At 45.0% G+C, this 15,274-nt stretch overlaps 1 protein-coding gene across 2 annotated transcripts in view; it reads left to right on the top strand.

Annotated features, from left to right (window-relative positions):
- apaf1 (apoptotic peptidase activating factor 1) overlaps positions 1–12,574 on the top strand; it is a 68,426-nt gene extending 55,852 nt beyond the window's left edge. The window contains exons 28-29 of one of the 2 annotated variants that reach the window (XM_031582372.2): positions 11,109–11,234; positions 11,295–12,574. In XM_031582372.2, coding sequence (XP_031438232.1) covers positions 11,109–11,234; positions 11,295–11,315 — 147 coding nt within the window. In that variant the 3' untranslated portion in view covers positions 11,316–12,574. Of the gene's footprint in view, positions 1–11,108 lie in introns of both variants that reach the window. The other variant, XM_031582373.2, reaches the window with a different exon arrangement.
- Positions 12,575–15,274: the final 2,700 nt, after the last annotated feature.

Raw genomic sequence — 15,274 nt, 5'->3', positions numbered from 1 at the left:
GGGTGTTTGTGAGCCTATGACTATCAAATGTGTGGGTGGATGCTAGTGTGTGTGTGTGTCTGTGTGTGTGTGTGTGTGCATGTTCCTGTTTCTGTGCAAAATGTGAACTTACTCAAGGTTGTGTGTGTGTGTGTGTGTGTGTGTGTGTGTGTGTGTGTGCGCAGTTTTGCATTAGTACTTGTGTAAGAGCTAGTTTTGTGAATGTGTTTGTGTGTGTGTGTGTGGGAGAAAGGGAACATGCACGTGTGTCAGGTGGGGAATTTGATTGTGCAGTTTATCAGTTCCATTGCTTTTATATGTGTTTGTTTGTTTGACTGCTATTCATTTTCAAGTTATAAAAATGTGTGTTTCTCTGTGTGTGTGTGTGTGTGTCTGTGTGTTTGTTTGTGTGTGTGTGTGTGTGTCCGCGCACCTCCGGCAGTCATTCAACATGCCAGGTTTGGGTGAGCTCAGTAAGCCTAGCTCAAGAGTCTATCAGACAGACACACACACACACACACACACACACACACACACACACACACACACACACACACACACACACACAGCGAAGTCTTCTCCTATTGATTGTCACTCCCCTGGTCCTCTGCCTCTGACGGGTTGCTGAACTTCTTCCTCTGCTTTGTCCTCTCTGCTAATCCTCTTTATGGAGTAGGAGGGAGTTGAGACGTGTGTGTGTGTGTGTGTGTGTGTGTGTGTGTGTGTGTGTGTGTGTGTGTGCGTGTGTGCGTGTGCGTGTGTGTGCGTGCGTGTGCGTGTGTGTCCCTCTCACTTTCATATTCCAGTCCTGTAGCCTGGTTCGTATTCCAGTCAAGCACTCAACTTATACTCAGTCACACACACACACACACACACCCTGAGAAAGAGAAAGATACACAAGAGGGATACACTCACAGTCTGTCTTTCTCACACACACACACACACACACACACACACACACACACACACACACACACACACAGAGAGAGAGAGAGAGAGAGAGAGAGAGAGAGAGAGAGAGAACAATTTGGAAGATGACTGGGAGAGGTTGGGTGGAATTGGAGTTCATACAGACAGAAAGTCAAGTCACCCGAGAGAGAGAGAGAGAGAGAGACTGAGAGAGACTGAGAGAGAGAGAGAGAGAGAGAGGGAGAGAGAGATACTGAGAGAGAAAGATACTGAGAGAGAGAAAGATACTATGAGAGAGAGGGAGTGAGAGATACTGAGAGAGAGAGAGAGAGAGAGGGAGAGAGAGATACTGAGAGAGAAAGATACTGAGAGAGAGAAAGATACTATGAGAGAGAGGGAGAGAGAGAGGGAGAGAGAGATACTGAGAGATATTTTGGGTCGGCTTGAGGAGGGACAGACTAAAGAATGATTAGTGATATGCTGATGAAGGAGGAGTGTTAATGTTATTTCTCTTGTGGAGACACGAGTCTCTCCTTCCCCTCCTTCGACATCTCTGTCCATCCCCAGACACCTCCATCGATTGCCCTCCTTTCTCCTCCTTGCCCTTCACCTCCTCTGACCTCTCCTGTCATTCTGTCTCTCTCTTCTCTCATTTCCATCTTCTCCTCCCCTCTCTCCTCTCTCCTCTCTCCTTTCTCTCCTCTCTTCCTTTCTCCCCTCTCCCCTCTCTCCTCTCTCCTTTCTTCCTTTCTCTCCTCCACTCTCCTCCTCTCTTTGCTTCCCTCCATAACCTCTGTCTGCTCTCTGTTACCATTCTATACTATCCTGTGGCTTCTCTTCTCTTCTCTTCTCTTCATCATCCCCTTTCTGTCAGTCTTCTCTCTTCTCTCCATTTCTCTCTTTTCCTCTCCACTCCCTGCAGCGGTTGCCAAAACTCCCATCCCCCCCTTCCGACATCCTGACAGGCAGAAAGCCCCCACTTCTCCTCTCATTCTTCTGTAGCGAGACAGAGAGAGTGATGGAGGGAGAAAAATAGAGCGACAAAGAGAAAAAGAGAGAGAGAGAGAGAGAGAGGGGAGAGCACTCCATCTCACTGTCACTAGTAGTGAGGGAGCAGGGCCTAAACGGGACGATTTCATCAAATCCCCATTGATCTTGTTAATGCGTCTTACAAGGACAGTTTAACGGTGCTGCCAAACGGCTCCATTCTGCAACGCTGTGTTCTTTCCTTCGGAGACTTGTTTGATAATGCTGATAATGCTATTAATTAGTGTTTGAAGCCAGGTAGCTTGTTCAGGGGCGTGTCCAGACATTTTTGATAGGGGTGGCACCAGTGGGGCACTGACGTATGCAGGGGTGGCATGAAGTGTGAGCAGGAGCGCCTGCGCAGACATATACACTCACGTATGCCCAGGGGTGCAAACTCATCAGGGATGAAAAAGGTGACAACGATGCGAACCCCCTAGGAGGGTCTGGGCCCGGGCATGCTCCCCGGGGGAATATATTTTATATATAAGAACATTTTGCACATTTTAAAGTTCAGTGCATCAATCTGGTGCACTTTGACAACAAAATTATGAGGCTAGATCTATGAATAACTTTGTTGTAAACAATTTTGTGCTCTGGTAACAGTTTCATCATAAACATTCCTGTGTTGAATGTTGCACGGGCACAGGCCAACCCAACCACCCACCCCAATACCCTCCCGACCACCCACTCCAGTCCACTTCACCAAAGCACATTACGTCACAGATCTCCATCAGGTATTAAGCACAAAAAAAAGGGCCAACTATAGGAACAGAAAATCAACAGAGGCTGCATCAGGCATGGCCTAGCTTCTCCGTGTTCTTGAAAAACTGTGACAGTGGAAACACTACTTTACATTACTCTTTGAGTCTAGCTTGTCAGGACAAGGCCCATTTGCACCTGACTCCTAGTTGAGCCACAGTAATGGCATCCTCCTAAAATTCTCTCATTCTAAAAACCAAACTGAAATAGGAGAGTGGTAAGTTTGTTCAGTTGCAGTGAAGCGCCCGGCAGTAGAAAACAGGTCATACACATACCTCATGAAAAGTAAAAAACAAATAATGATAAAATCAATATTAATATGTATCTACTGATCTTTACTTAAATAATTTTTTTTGTATGATTCCGATCATTTTTATAATCAAAATCGCTGAATTTGACCATGTGCTTTTCAAACAGAGAGGCGACTCGCGAGGTGAGGCAGCGACGAGCTGCGCCTCATCTCAGATTGTGCAATCCCTCACACACTGGGTTGAGCGCATGACTTTTGTTTTCTCATTGTTTGTCATCACTGAAATATTTGTAGACACTTTTATTATATGTCGTTTGTATCCATATAATAGGTAATGTAATGTAATGTATTTCACGTATGTGAAGAAGCTATTTAGTCTTGCTGATCTGTCATAAAAACCACAGTGAAAAAGCACATAGGGGAGGCAAACCTAACCTCTGCCTCAATGAAGGGGGCGTGCGATAGCCTGGAAAATGGACTTCCAATCCAGTGAAGTGATAGATAAATACATAATGGGAGACCAATGCCAGAGCTAAAAGGTTTGCTTCAAACGACAGGACAGAAGATAACTTTAGCAGCTAAACTCCGGACCAAACTCGGCTGACGGCTATGTCTTTTAAGTAAATTTAAATTTTTCGGCGTTTTCACGCTTAGATTTTTCAAAAGTTACCGAGAAAAAGACACTGTACTATCCGATAACACCGTTATTGTAACCAGCAAAAATAGTTGATGTGATTTGCCAGGCGTCTGTCAGCCAACTGTCTGACATTAGCACGTTAGCCTACGTTAGATAGTATAACGTTCTTGCAGCGTACCAACGTCACACGTTACTGTAAATGACTGGGCATATAGCCAATCATATTTTAAGATATTGGGGTGGCACTTGGGGTGGCCAATCAGATTTCAGGGGTGGCCCGTGCCACCCTAGGCCACCCCCTGAACACGCCAGTGAGCTTGTTGCTGTAATATCTGCCGCGCCTGTGGTCGTGGTTTGGCCTCTGAACTGCACCCAGAAACCTTTAATTGGGAATTGTGGAAACGTTTTGTTGTCTTCTGAGGTAACTAGTTTCCTGCCTAAGTCCATTTTGTCCAATCACAAGTCAGCCATCAGTGTGCCCTCGGCTGGGATAGTTTCAGGAAGTGACCAAAAACTATATCTGTGGAGAGGAGACGTGTCCAATTGTAAGCTGTGAAGCCTACTGTACTGTATATTGGGCCTGGACTACAGGTTTGGGACGAATCAGACCTTATTTGGACTGCAGCAATAATGTTAATATTTTGATGTTCACATTTTCCGTACGTGACCATACACACATTAGGTGTTTGGAGTGTGTGTCTGTCGTAGACATTCAGTGGCCATACATCTGCTTCTGCTGTGAGCATCACATGACTTGATAGTCTTTCTTTCTTTCTTTCTTTCTTTCTCCTGTCTACCTCTCTCAATTCTTCCTCCACACCTCCCTCCCTCCCTCTCATCCCTTCTTTTCTCTCTCTCTCTGTGTGCCACCCAGAGTCCAGCTCCATTCCCACCCTGGCACAGGGGCACGGGGCACAGGCTCAATCCGTTCTCTGTGGTAAACACAGCTCAAGGGAGAGACAGAGAGAGAGAGAGAGAGAGAGAAGGGGGGAGGGGGGAGAGAGAGAAGGAGGGAGGGAGGGAGGGAGAGAGAGAGAGAGAGAAGGAGGGAGGGAGAGATGATGAACAGAGAGAGTGCGAGAGAGAAGAAAAGTCAGACAGAGAGAGAGTAGGGGAAGCAAAGGCTTTGAAAATGTGAATTATTGAAGGCCATTTTCTTCTTTTTCAGACACTTCCATCTTGGTTGCATAACCACGTGCCCACCCTGAGTGTGTGTTTGTTTGTGTTTTTGAATGTGTGTTTTGTTCCTCACTAAATGTCATAAACCCGTCCTCTGATTGGTTGAATTCAAAGGTGCTTGATTGGCATGACTGTAGGGCTCTGGTGTGGTCATGCCAGTCACTCAGTAGAAACAACAGCACATCAAAAATAGATCCATTAAATTAGATAGAGATGGAGAGTGGAGTGGAGTAGGTACAGTAGAATAATTGGATTGGTGATCAATTAGCCATGGTAATTATTGAGTGATTTTTAAAGCAGTAGAATGGGTAGAATGGCTGTGTGTGTGTGTGTGTGTGTTTATGAGTCTCTGTGTGTTTGAGCGGTTGTGTGTGTGTGTGACTGTTACGGAACGAGGGAAGGTCCCAGAAGGAACCGATCCAGCTGAGGCTGTGTTTGTTTTAGCTGAGAGCCCTCCTCGTCTGCAACGTTAACAAAACGAACGGAACGCAGAGAAACCTAACCGCTCATCCTAACATCCTACACACTATCCCTATGTGATGTGAATACGTGGTAGTGGAACCAACCGTTTGTGTGTGTGTGTGTGTGTGTGTGTGTGTGTGTGTCGGCTTGGCAGAACCCCCCAGAGAGCGGTCACTTATCTGATGGCTTGGTGGCACTGCCTGCCCGGCGGCTTTACATTTCCGGACGTGAACTGTGGCCAGCTCATTCGTTGTTTGAATTCTAGTTTTGTTCGGTTGGACCACGGAAAAACGCACGGCATCGCGATACAAAACCAGCTGTCAAAATGCCACAGGATTTCTTCAGGGGATGTGACCCATGTGACAACCAGTCCAGGGGGAGATAGTAGGTCTCTTCTCCTGCAGAGTGTGAGTGTGAGTGTGTGTGTGTGTGTGTGTGTGTGTGTGTGTGTGTGTGTGTGTGTGTGTGTGTGTGTGTGTGTGTGTGTGTGTGTGTGTCTGCAGAGGGCAGGACCTAATTGTGTGCCAGGATGCCAGGGCTGGTGTGTTCTTGCCCAATTAGCCACAGGTAGTGACATCACTGAAGCCCCACCTGTTCATCAGTGCTTGGCCTGCCATCTGACCTCACCTTTCCCAACAGTGTGTGTGTGTGTGTGTGTGTGTGTGTGTGTGTGTGTGTGTGTGTGTGTCTGAGTGTGTGTGTCTGAGTGTGTGTGTGTGTGTGTCTGAGTCTGTGTGTGTCTGAGTGTGTGTGTGTGTGTGTGTGTGTGTGTGTGTGTGTGTGTGTGTGTGTGTGTGTGTGTGTGTGTGTGTGTGTGTGTGTGTGTGTCAGAGTGTGGTCTAGGGCTTCTTGGTGTTATAGTGCTAATTGTGCAGCTGTGATGTGAGTTGGGCTAGGTGTACAGAAGTGTGTATCGATCAGTGTCTCTAAGACAGGTGACATTGTGCTGCTGTAGAACAGCTCTCTTTGTCTTCACCCAGTCAGTAGGGTCAGTTACTGGGCTTTGGTTCCAGTCAGTAGGGGCAGTTACTGGGCTTTGGTTCCAGTCAGTAGGGTCAGTTACTGGGCTTTGGTTCCAGTCAGTAGGGGCAGTTACTGGGCTTTGGTTCCAGTCAGTAGGGGCAGTTACTGGGCTTTGGTTCCAGTCAGTAGGGTCAGTTACTGGGCTTTGGTTCCAGTCAGCAGGGTCAGTTACTGGGCTTGGGTCCAAGTGTGGAACTGCCCTGCATGGATTGTTTGTAGTGTGCAGATGGACTTTTAGGGTCCTGTTGCAAAACACAAAAGGAATGAGTCTGTTTCTAACAGGTCGAGCCCCGTGTTCCTTGTGTCTGAGTTTATTCACTGCCATGTTGAATGGAGAATTGAATGTCAGGTCTAGGTCGTAGGTAGGTATAATCTAATGCATGTTCACCGTCATTTGGTCCAAATGTAAATATGCGCTATCTTCCCTGATGTCTTGGTCTTTTTTTGAAAGATCAATATTTTAGTTCTACTCATGTTAACTGCCAAGGCCCAGGTCCAGGTCTGGCAGAACCTTTGAGGAGGGTCTAATTGAGTCTGGAGTCCCTCCTCCGCTGTCATCCGTAGAGAGCAGGAATGTGACCTCATCGACATTCGGAGTGAGTTCAGGTCCTGATGAAGTTCTCAGTTTGGCTGCCAACTCATTGATAATTATATATATATGTACTGTATATATATCATTATATTTATGTTAAATAGAGGTGGGCTAACTCCACTCCTTAGGGATTTATTGAGTTCTTTTTGGATCCATTTTTAATGGCACACTTAGCTCCTGTGTAGATTCATTGTATAATGTCAAATGTTTGACCCCCTACACTTTCAATTCATGTGTAAAACAATCCGTAGTGCCGACTGGAATCGACAAAATAAGTGAATCATTTATTTAGATGTTGAATTATTTATTTGATTTATTATTATGTCTTTACAGTCTGGGGGGACAGTGAGTGACTGATCTCACTCTGTGTGTGTGTGTGTGTGTGTGTGTGTGTGTGTGTGTGTGTGTATGTGTGTGTGTGTGTGTGTGTGTGTGTCTTAGTGTCCATCAGGAGGTTGCATTATGTATAGGGTCACTTTTGTGTGTGACAGAATGTGTGTGAGAGAGAGGGAGAGCACTTTCCATGGGGATGGAATATTGCTGTTGTGGGCAGTCAGTAGAAAGGTGTGTGTGTCTGTGTCTGTGTGTGTGTGTGTGTGTGTGTGTGTGTGTGTGTCTGTTTTTTGCATTTGTGTGTGTGTGTCTGTTTTGTGTGTGTGTGTGTGTCTGTTTTTTGCATTTGTGTGTGTGTGTGTGTCTGTTTTTTGCATTTGTGTGTGTATGAGGGAATATATCACATATATGTCTGTGTGTGCGCTTGCATTTCTGCAACAGTGAGTATGTGTTTGAGTGCACCTGCCTGTACATGTTTGTCAATGCATGTTGTTCTGTGTGTGTGTGTGTGTGTGTGTGTGTGTGTGTGTGTGTGTGTGTGTATAGTCTGTCAGGTTTGTTTTTGGATGTCCCTTTCCAATCCATTCTCAGTGTTCCAGACACTTCTGGATACTTCATGCCACTGTTGGTTCCCTTGTGCTTCAGATGAGATACACACACACACACACACACACACACAAACACGCCAGATCTTTTTTTAAACACCCCCTCACACCCCTCCCTATCTCCTTCAGTGCACATCTGTGCTCCCTGGTTAAAACGGTTTCCCTCTTTTAGATGTCAAACTCGTCTCGTTTGAGAGAGCAAGCCCCGATTATTTTTAGGCAGTCGCATCAAAGGAGCTAATTAAGATGCGTCTGAGAATGATATCTATAGAGGTGAATGGTGTGTGTGTGTGTTTGTTTGTGTCTGAGAATGATATCTATAGAGGTGAATGGTGTGTGTGTGTGTGTGTGTGTGTGTGTGTGTGTGTGTGTGTGTGTGTGTCTGAGAATGATATCTATAGAGGTGAATGGTGTGTGTGTGTGTGTGTGTGTGTCTGAGAATGATATCTATAGAGGTGAATGGTGTGTGTGTGTGTGTTTGTTTGTGTCTGAGAATGATATCTATAGAGCTGAATGGAATTTTCACATTGGGAAAAAAACTACTTTTGAGATGAGTCAGCTTGTTAGACAACAGCTATCGCACTGCTGGGGGTAGAGGCAGAGAGGAGGTGGAGTCTGAGTGTGTGTGTGTGTGTGTGTGTGTGTGTGTGTGTGTGTGTGTGTCTGTGTGTGTCTCTGATTGTTTCATCGCCCCTTCAGTGTGAAATATAAATGTGGACTTCATGGTTTGTATTCCTCACTGTGTTTCTGTCAAGCCAGTGGAGGACGTTTGCGGAACACGGAAGGAACAAGAGAGAGAGAGAGAGAGAGAGAGAGAGAGAGAGAGAGAGAGAGAGAGAGAGAAGGGAAGACAGTTGAGTCTCAGAAATAAGAATGGGAGTAAGTGTCAGTTTGGCAAGCTTGGAGAGAGACTGAGATAATGGGAGAGGGGGAAGAGAGGGAAGAGAGCGAGAAGGAAGAAGAAATAGAAAGAGGAGTGGAATATGGAGTGTGTGTGTGTTGCTGTGTGTTTGTGCGTGTGCGTGTGTTGCAATGTGTGTGTGTGTGTGTGTGTGTGTGTGTTGCTGTGTGTTTGTGCGTGTTTGTGCTAGTGTGTGTGTTGCAGTGTGTGTGTGTGTGTGTGTGTGAGTGTGTTGTGTGTTTCTGGGCGCAGGAAGTTTGCCAGGCGATGCAAATGAGGCACCATTTAGCCACTCAAGAAGTCTGCCATGATTAATGAGTCTGTTTGGTCCCAGTGTGTGTGTGTGTGTGAGTGTGTGTGTGTGTGTGTGTGTGTGTGTGTGTGTGTGTGTGTGTGTGTGTGTGTGTGTGTGTGTGTGTGTGTGTGTGTGTGTGTGGTTGTGTTTGGTGTGTGTGTGGGCGGGGAACTTACTAGGTTTTTTGAGGCATCTGGTGTGTATGCAGTGAATAATCTCAACAGAAAGCAGCCAAAATGCGTTCTTAATCACCTTACCTGCTTCAGTGATCTATTAAACAGTGTAATAAACAGTTTATTAAACAGTGTAATAAATAGTTTATTAAAGTGTAATAAATAGTTTATTAAAGGGTAGTAAAGTCGTGATCTATTAAACAGTGCAATCAATAGTTTATTAAAGGGTAGTAAAGTCGTGATCTATTAAACAGTGTAATAAATAGTTTATTAAAGGGTAGTAAAGTCGTGATCTATTAAACAGTGCAATCAATAGTTTATTAAAGGGTAGTAAAGTCGTGATCTATTAAACAGTGTAATAAATAGTTTATTAAAGGGTAGTAAAGGCATGTTCTAGTGATATTGACAATGTTAGTTGCTAGTATACGGGAAGGCTTTCAAAGTAAACCGACCCATCCTAATGTGAAAAAATATACATAGCTGTAATCACCGCTTTATATGTGTGCAGGAAAACTCACACTCACAGGCGCACACACACACACACACACACACACCACGCACGCATGCATACAAACAGACTAAACAGACAATATTTCATGAATAATTGAGGCGTTTGCCTTTGATGAGACGTTTGAGTAGACATGAATGTGTGTGTGTGTGTGTGTGTCTGTGTCTGTGTGTGTGTAGACATAGACGTTTGAGTAGACATGAAGCCTGAATGAGGAACGTCAGGTGTGGTGTCCCCATTAAACAGAATCAGTTAGTGAGTCAGCACTTCACTTCAGATAGCTGTGTGTGTGTGTGTGTGTGTGTGTGTGTGTGTGTGTGTGTGTGTGTGTGTGTGTGTGTGTGTGTGTGTGTGTGTGTGTGTGTGTGTGTGTGTGTGTGTGTGTGTGAGTTTATGCATTTGTGTGTGTATGTGTCTACTTTTATTTATGCACGTGTGTGTGTGTCTGTGCTCGTGTCTCTGTGTGTGTGTATGTGTGTGTGTGTGTGAGTTTATACATTTGTGTGTATGTGTCTACTTTTATTTATGCACGTGTGTGTGTGTGTGTGTCTAAGACGACGTTGTCATTGGTGTGTGTTATTTGTGAGGAGGCCCCAGAGAGCTGCTTCTCTACTCTGAGGGTTTGAGCGTTAGTGGATCAGGATTTCTGGATTTGAATTCATTCATTCATTTATGCCATTTTACGGATGCCGTCTCAGCAGGGATGTGTCATGCCTTGTCATTTCCCCCGACTTCCCAGAAACGCATCACTTCCTGTTTATGCAGTGAAAATAACAGCATGTCTTACAACAAAGCAATTTAGAGCGAGCTACACCAGAAAGAAAGATTGAGTACTGGAACTATTACTAGAAGTGAATTTTTAAAGAGGGGTAGCAACATGCAGCGACTGAAACACAGCAGGAGTACTGCACAGCCCAAAACACTGAGACACAGCCCAAAACACAGCCCAAAACACTGTGCAACTGTGTGCTATACATGTTATGTCATAGCCTTTATAAATAGTTATAATAATTCTATATTTAGTATTTCTGTATTAACTAAAAGATTTGGTCACACTTTATATAAAGTTTACATATCACAGTATATTGGCATAAGTTAACTGACAAATAATATTGTATATTAGGTTAAGTACATACTATTAACTTTCCTATCTCTAATTCCTAACTTTAAGACAGAAGGTGGATTATGGCCAAATTTTTCAACAAAAATATTATTCAAATATATATATATATATGTATATTTTAATGAATATGTATTGAAATATTAAATGAAATCCAAACACAGTTGAGTTTGGCTGAGCGAGTGACTGGCTGTTGACAGGCTGTGTGTGTCATGTGTGTGTGTGTCATGTCTGTGTGTTTCATGTGTGTGTGTGTCATGTGTGTGTGTTTCATGTGTGTGTGTGTGTGTGTCATGTGTGTGTGTGTCATGTCTGTGTGTTTCATGTGTGTGTGTGTGTCATCTCTGTCCGCAGTGGTGGAGCGTTGAGAAGGGCGAGGCCTTGCAGACCTTCTACCCCAGCGGAGCCCACCTGAAGAGGATCCACGTGTCGCCCGACTTCTCCACCTTCGTCACCATCGACAGCATCGGCATCCTCTACATCCTCAAAAAGGTGGAATGAGACCGAGCTTCCAGAATCCTCGCCACCGGAATCCTCTACATCCTCAAAAAGGTGGAATGAGACCGAGCTTCCAGAATCCTCGCCACCGGAATCCTCTGCATCCTGAAGAAGGTGGAATGAGATTGAGCTTCCGGAACGTTCACAGTCGATAGCATGGGAATCTTCTACATCCCAGAGAAAGTGGAATGAGAACTTTAATGACAATAAAAAAAATAAAAAAAATAAACCCTATGTAATTCCCCTTCTCACTGTGGTGTGGGTGTGTAAGCCCCACTGGAGTGGAGGCTGTTGATGCTGGGATTTGTAGTATTTTTAAATCTTCTAGCGCCGTTTGTGCTAATTTTGTGATGCATTGTGCTCTGCCTAGTGGTGTAGTGAGTCCAATGGCCTTCCATAAGGAGAGTTGTGTCTTTCCTGGGACAGTCTGCTTCTCATGGACATGTACCATATGTTAGCTGACCCACATTTTAAAAATGCAGGTCCACGTTTCTCTTTCATTTTCTACTTCTTTTTCACTCGGGCAACAGAAGGCAGTCTTTTCTTTGTGTGCTTTGTGGCACCTGCCTGTTTATATCAATGCCTTCATTTCTAAAAATAGTCTGATTTGTTTTCTTTTATAACTCTCTGTCCTGTGGTGTTTCTGAAGCCATCTATCATGCATCGGGTGCAATACTGCATGAGGTCTCTGCTGTACGTTTTACAAGTAGACTTGAGTTAAGCTTGTTGATTTTGCACAGCCAGCGATTACAATCAATGTGAAACTTTCGAAATGGAAAAAAATTCCCTTCACCGCAGACCTGTTTACATGTCTTTTTGAGCTACAGACTGTTCAATGTCTTGATGAACCAAACCTTTCTCTCTTATCTTAGTTTACAATACAAAATGGACGGGCTTTAAAATAAGAAATCAGGGGTTTGCCTTGCAATATGTAGTACATCCACAGCTGAATATGTGGCAAACCCCTCTAATGAGATACAGTATCCTGGAGCCATTGAACTGTCATTATGGGTGCATGTAATATTTCATTATGGGTGCGTGTGATATCTCATGCCTGGTGCACTACTTATCTGATCGAGCTCTCCAGCCTCTTCTCAATAATTCAGTGCCCTTCGGACCAGCCCCCTTCTGAATGCCTTAGAATCGCCTCGGGTGCTTTTTTGCTCTAGTCAATCAGAACTGATCTGTTTGACCCAGTAGGGGTCATTCAGGATGCACTCAGGGTCAAACCTTTGATGATAAAATACATAGTCCTGTTTATATGTGTTGTTGCATGATGCACCTAATTTATACATGTTCTTGCAATAAAGCTGTGAATCCAATATTGTGTACTTTAGGGGTATTTGTGTGTTGGTGTTATACTGATATTTGTATGGATTGGATTACTGACAGGCTTAGTCTCTCATAAAGCCATTTAAGTGAACAGATTGTGGAAGCGAGTACATTTTGTGTGTACATGTCTTGAGTGACGAGGATGAGGACGGTATGACGAAGACCACCTCCACACTTCACACGTCTTTTGCTGTTTCTTTTTATATTTCGTTTTATGTCCGAGCCAGCAATCCCGCCTGGCTGAAGTGTGTGTTATGAAGTGTGTGTTATGAAGTGTGTGTCATGTAATCCCATCAGCGGGAGACTCCTTGATGCTGTGGAACAACCTCTTATGACTGACAGCTTCAAAAAACGCTTTCCACTGACTGGATTATGTACACTTGTCTCCAGAGAAATATGTCTCTCCGTTTGTGTGTGTGTGTGTCTGTGTGTGTGTGTTATTAGGTGTGTGTGTGTGTGTGTGTGTGTGTGTGTCTCATGTGTGAGTGCCTGGTTTTGTACATGTGTATGTGTGTGTGTGTCTCTCAAATGTGTCTTTGACTATGTGTGTGTGTTTCTATGTTTGTGGAAGTGGGTTTGTCTCTGAGAGAGTGTGTGCACTCTCCGGTGCATCTTTTTACTCTGTGTGTGTGTGTGTGCGTGTGTGTGTGAGTTTTTGTTGATGGTGTGTGTGCGTGTGTGAGTTTTGGTTGATGGTGTGTGTGCGTGTGCGTGTGTGTGTGTGTGTTTTTTGATGGGCCAGCACTGCTGACACAGCGGCCGTCACGCTCCGTCTGCTTCTGACACCTCCCTCGGTCAGCATGCAGATCTGAGCGGACAGGATGATGCCCCCCCACACTCACTCACACACACACACACACTCACACACTCACACACTCACTCACACACACACACACACACTCACACACTCACACAAACACACAAACACACACACACACATCCCACCCCACATCACTGGCTGCTTCTCCAAATGGCAGGCAGACATGCCGCAGGGGTAAACTGGCACTCCAGATCAGTCCGGTCTGCGTGTGTGTGAGCACACAACACACACAATCACACACATACTCACTCACACACACACACACACACACAAACAACAGACACAATCACACAATATCAGACCTCATCAATCGGTGCCAGCACACATATGCTGATGTTTTTCCAGTTCAATTAACATAACCCAGTTTGGTCCCTGTAGAATGGTAATTCAGTTCATTTCCATTTTGCTCTATAATACATATTTGACCACTGATAGCTTTTTATATCCAATACAGGCTTCTGCCATCAAATCAAATAAATGATTGATGATATTTGTGAGACCCATAGTACTGTAAGATAGGACTATTGATGGTTGTGTTTTGGATTGTTGTTGACTGTGCATCTTTAATGGACTCAGTCCAGCGGCTTGTCCGTCAGTCTCCTCTGGGCTACATGAGGGCGTTTCTTCTGAGTGTCATGCTGTGGTTGTGGGTTTGCGTGGGTCCGCTGTGCGTCCTTTTTAGAAAGGTCAAGTTGACAGATGCTGGAGACGTTGCCAAAGAGACGGTGCTGTCGGAGGCTGACGGGGGGGGGGGGGGGGGGGTCAGAGGAGTCATCCGCTGACCACAGAAGAAGAAGCCCTGCTGCTCTGCCACATTGCGTTCGTGCTGCTGCAGAAGATGGCCGACACAGAACACACAGATGCATACTATGTACTATGCTAAGAAGGAGTAGAGAAGATAGATATACCAGCCTCCCTTGGAACAAACATCGAAGGTGCAGCAGTCACTCTTAAACATCATGACCCTGGCCATGACCTGTGGTTGCCACTCTAGATGCCCTGGTCATATGATACTGGTCACATGATTGGCTGTAGGATACTGGTCACATGATTGGCTATAGGATACTGGTCACATGATTGGTCACATGATTGGCTATAGGACTGGTCACATGATTGGCTATAGGACACTGGTCACATGATTGGCTATAGGACTGGTCACATGATTGGCTATAGGATACTGGTCACATGATTGGCTATAGGACACTGGTCACATGATTGGCTATAGGACTGGTCACATGATTGGCTATAGGATACTGGTCACATGATTGGCTATAGGACACTGGTCACATGATTGGCTATAGGATACTGGTCACATGATAGTGGCATGACCATGCTTTCATAAACATCTTTCCTGATGCTGCCTTCAGACTTGTTGGAATCGCTGTATAGACGACAAACTTTAGACAAAGGACCACGAGGTGAATCAAAGGTTTCTGGAGGTGTATTTCAAGGTACTCCTGCAGGGAGTCGATTCCAACATCAAGTAGAGGCAGGTAAAAGACTAAAGCGTCTCACAGGGTTACAGTATATATACAGACAATCATAGGAGGTTACCGTGGGGTCAAGGGTCAACATTGGGAAATGTGTTCACAGGTCAAGGTGGGGAAGGGGGCATGTGAGTGGGAGGGGAGGGGAGGGGAGGTGATCTTCCTACGGAAGGTTCCGGAACACACACACAAAGGCAAGATGGTGGATAGGTGATGTGTATCCCCCCCACCCAGGGCGTCAGGAGCAGACAGTCAGGAGGCCTACTTAGCATAGGCCATGGTTGTGGCTTTCCAAGACTGTCCAGACTGTCAATACACATGGCACACACACACACACACACACACACACACACACACACACAGGAGAACATACTTGCAATGCG

Source organism: Clupea harengus, chromosome 16 (assembly GCF_900700415.2).
Source record: "Clupea harengus chromosome 16, Ch_v2.0.2, whole genome shotgun sequence".
NCBI lineage: Eukaryota > Metazoa > Chordata > Actinopteri > Clupeiformes > Clupeidae > Clupea > Clupea harengus.
Note: the sequence above shows the minus strand (reverse complement) of the source record. Positions and strands in the feature narration are given on the sequence as shown.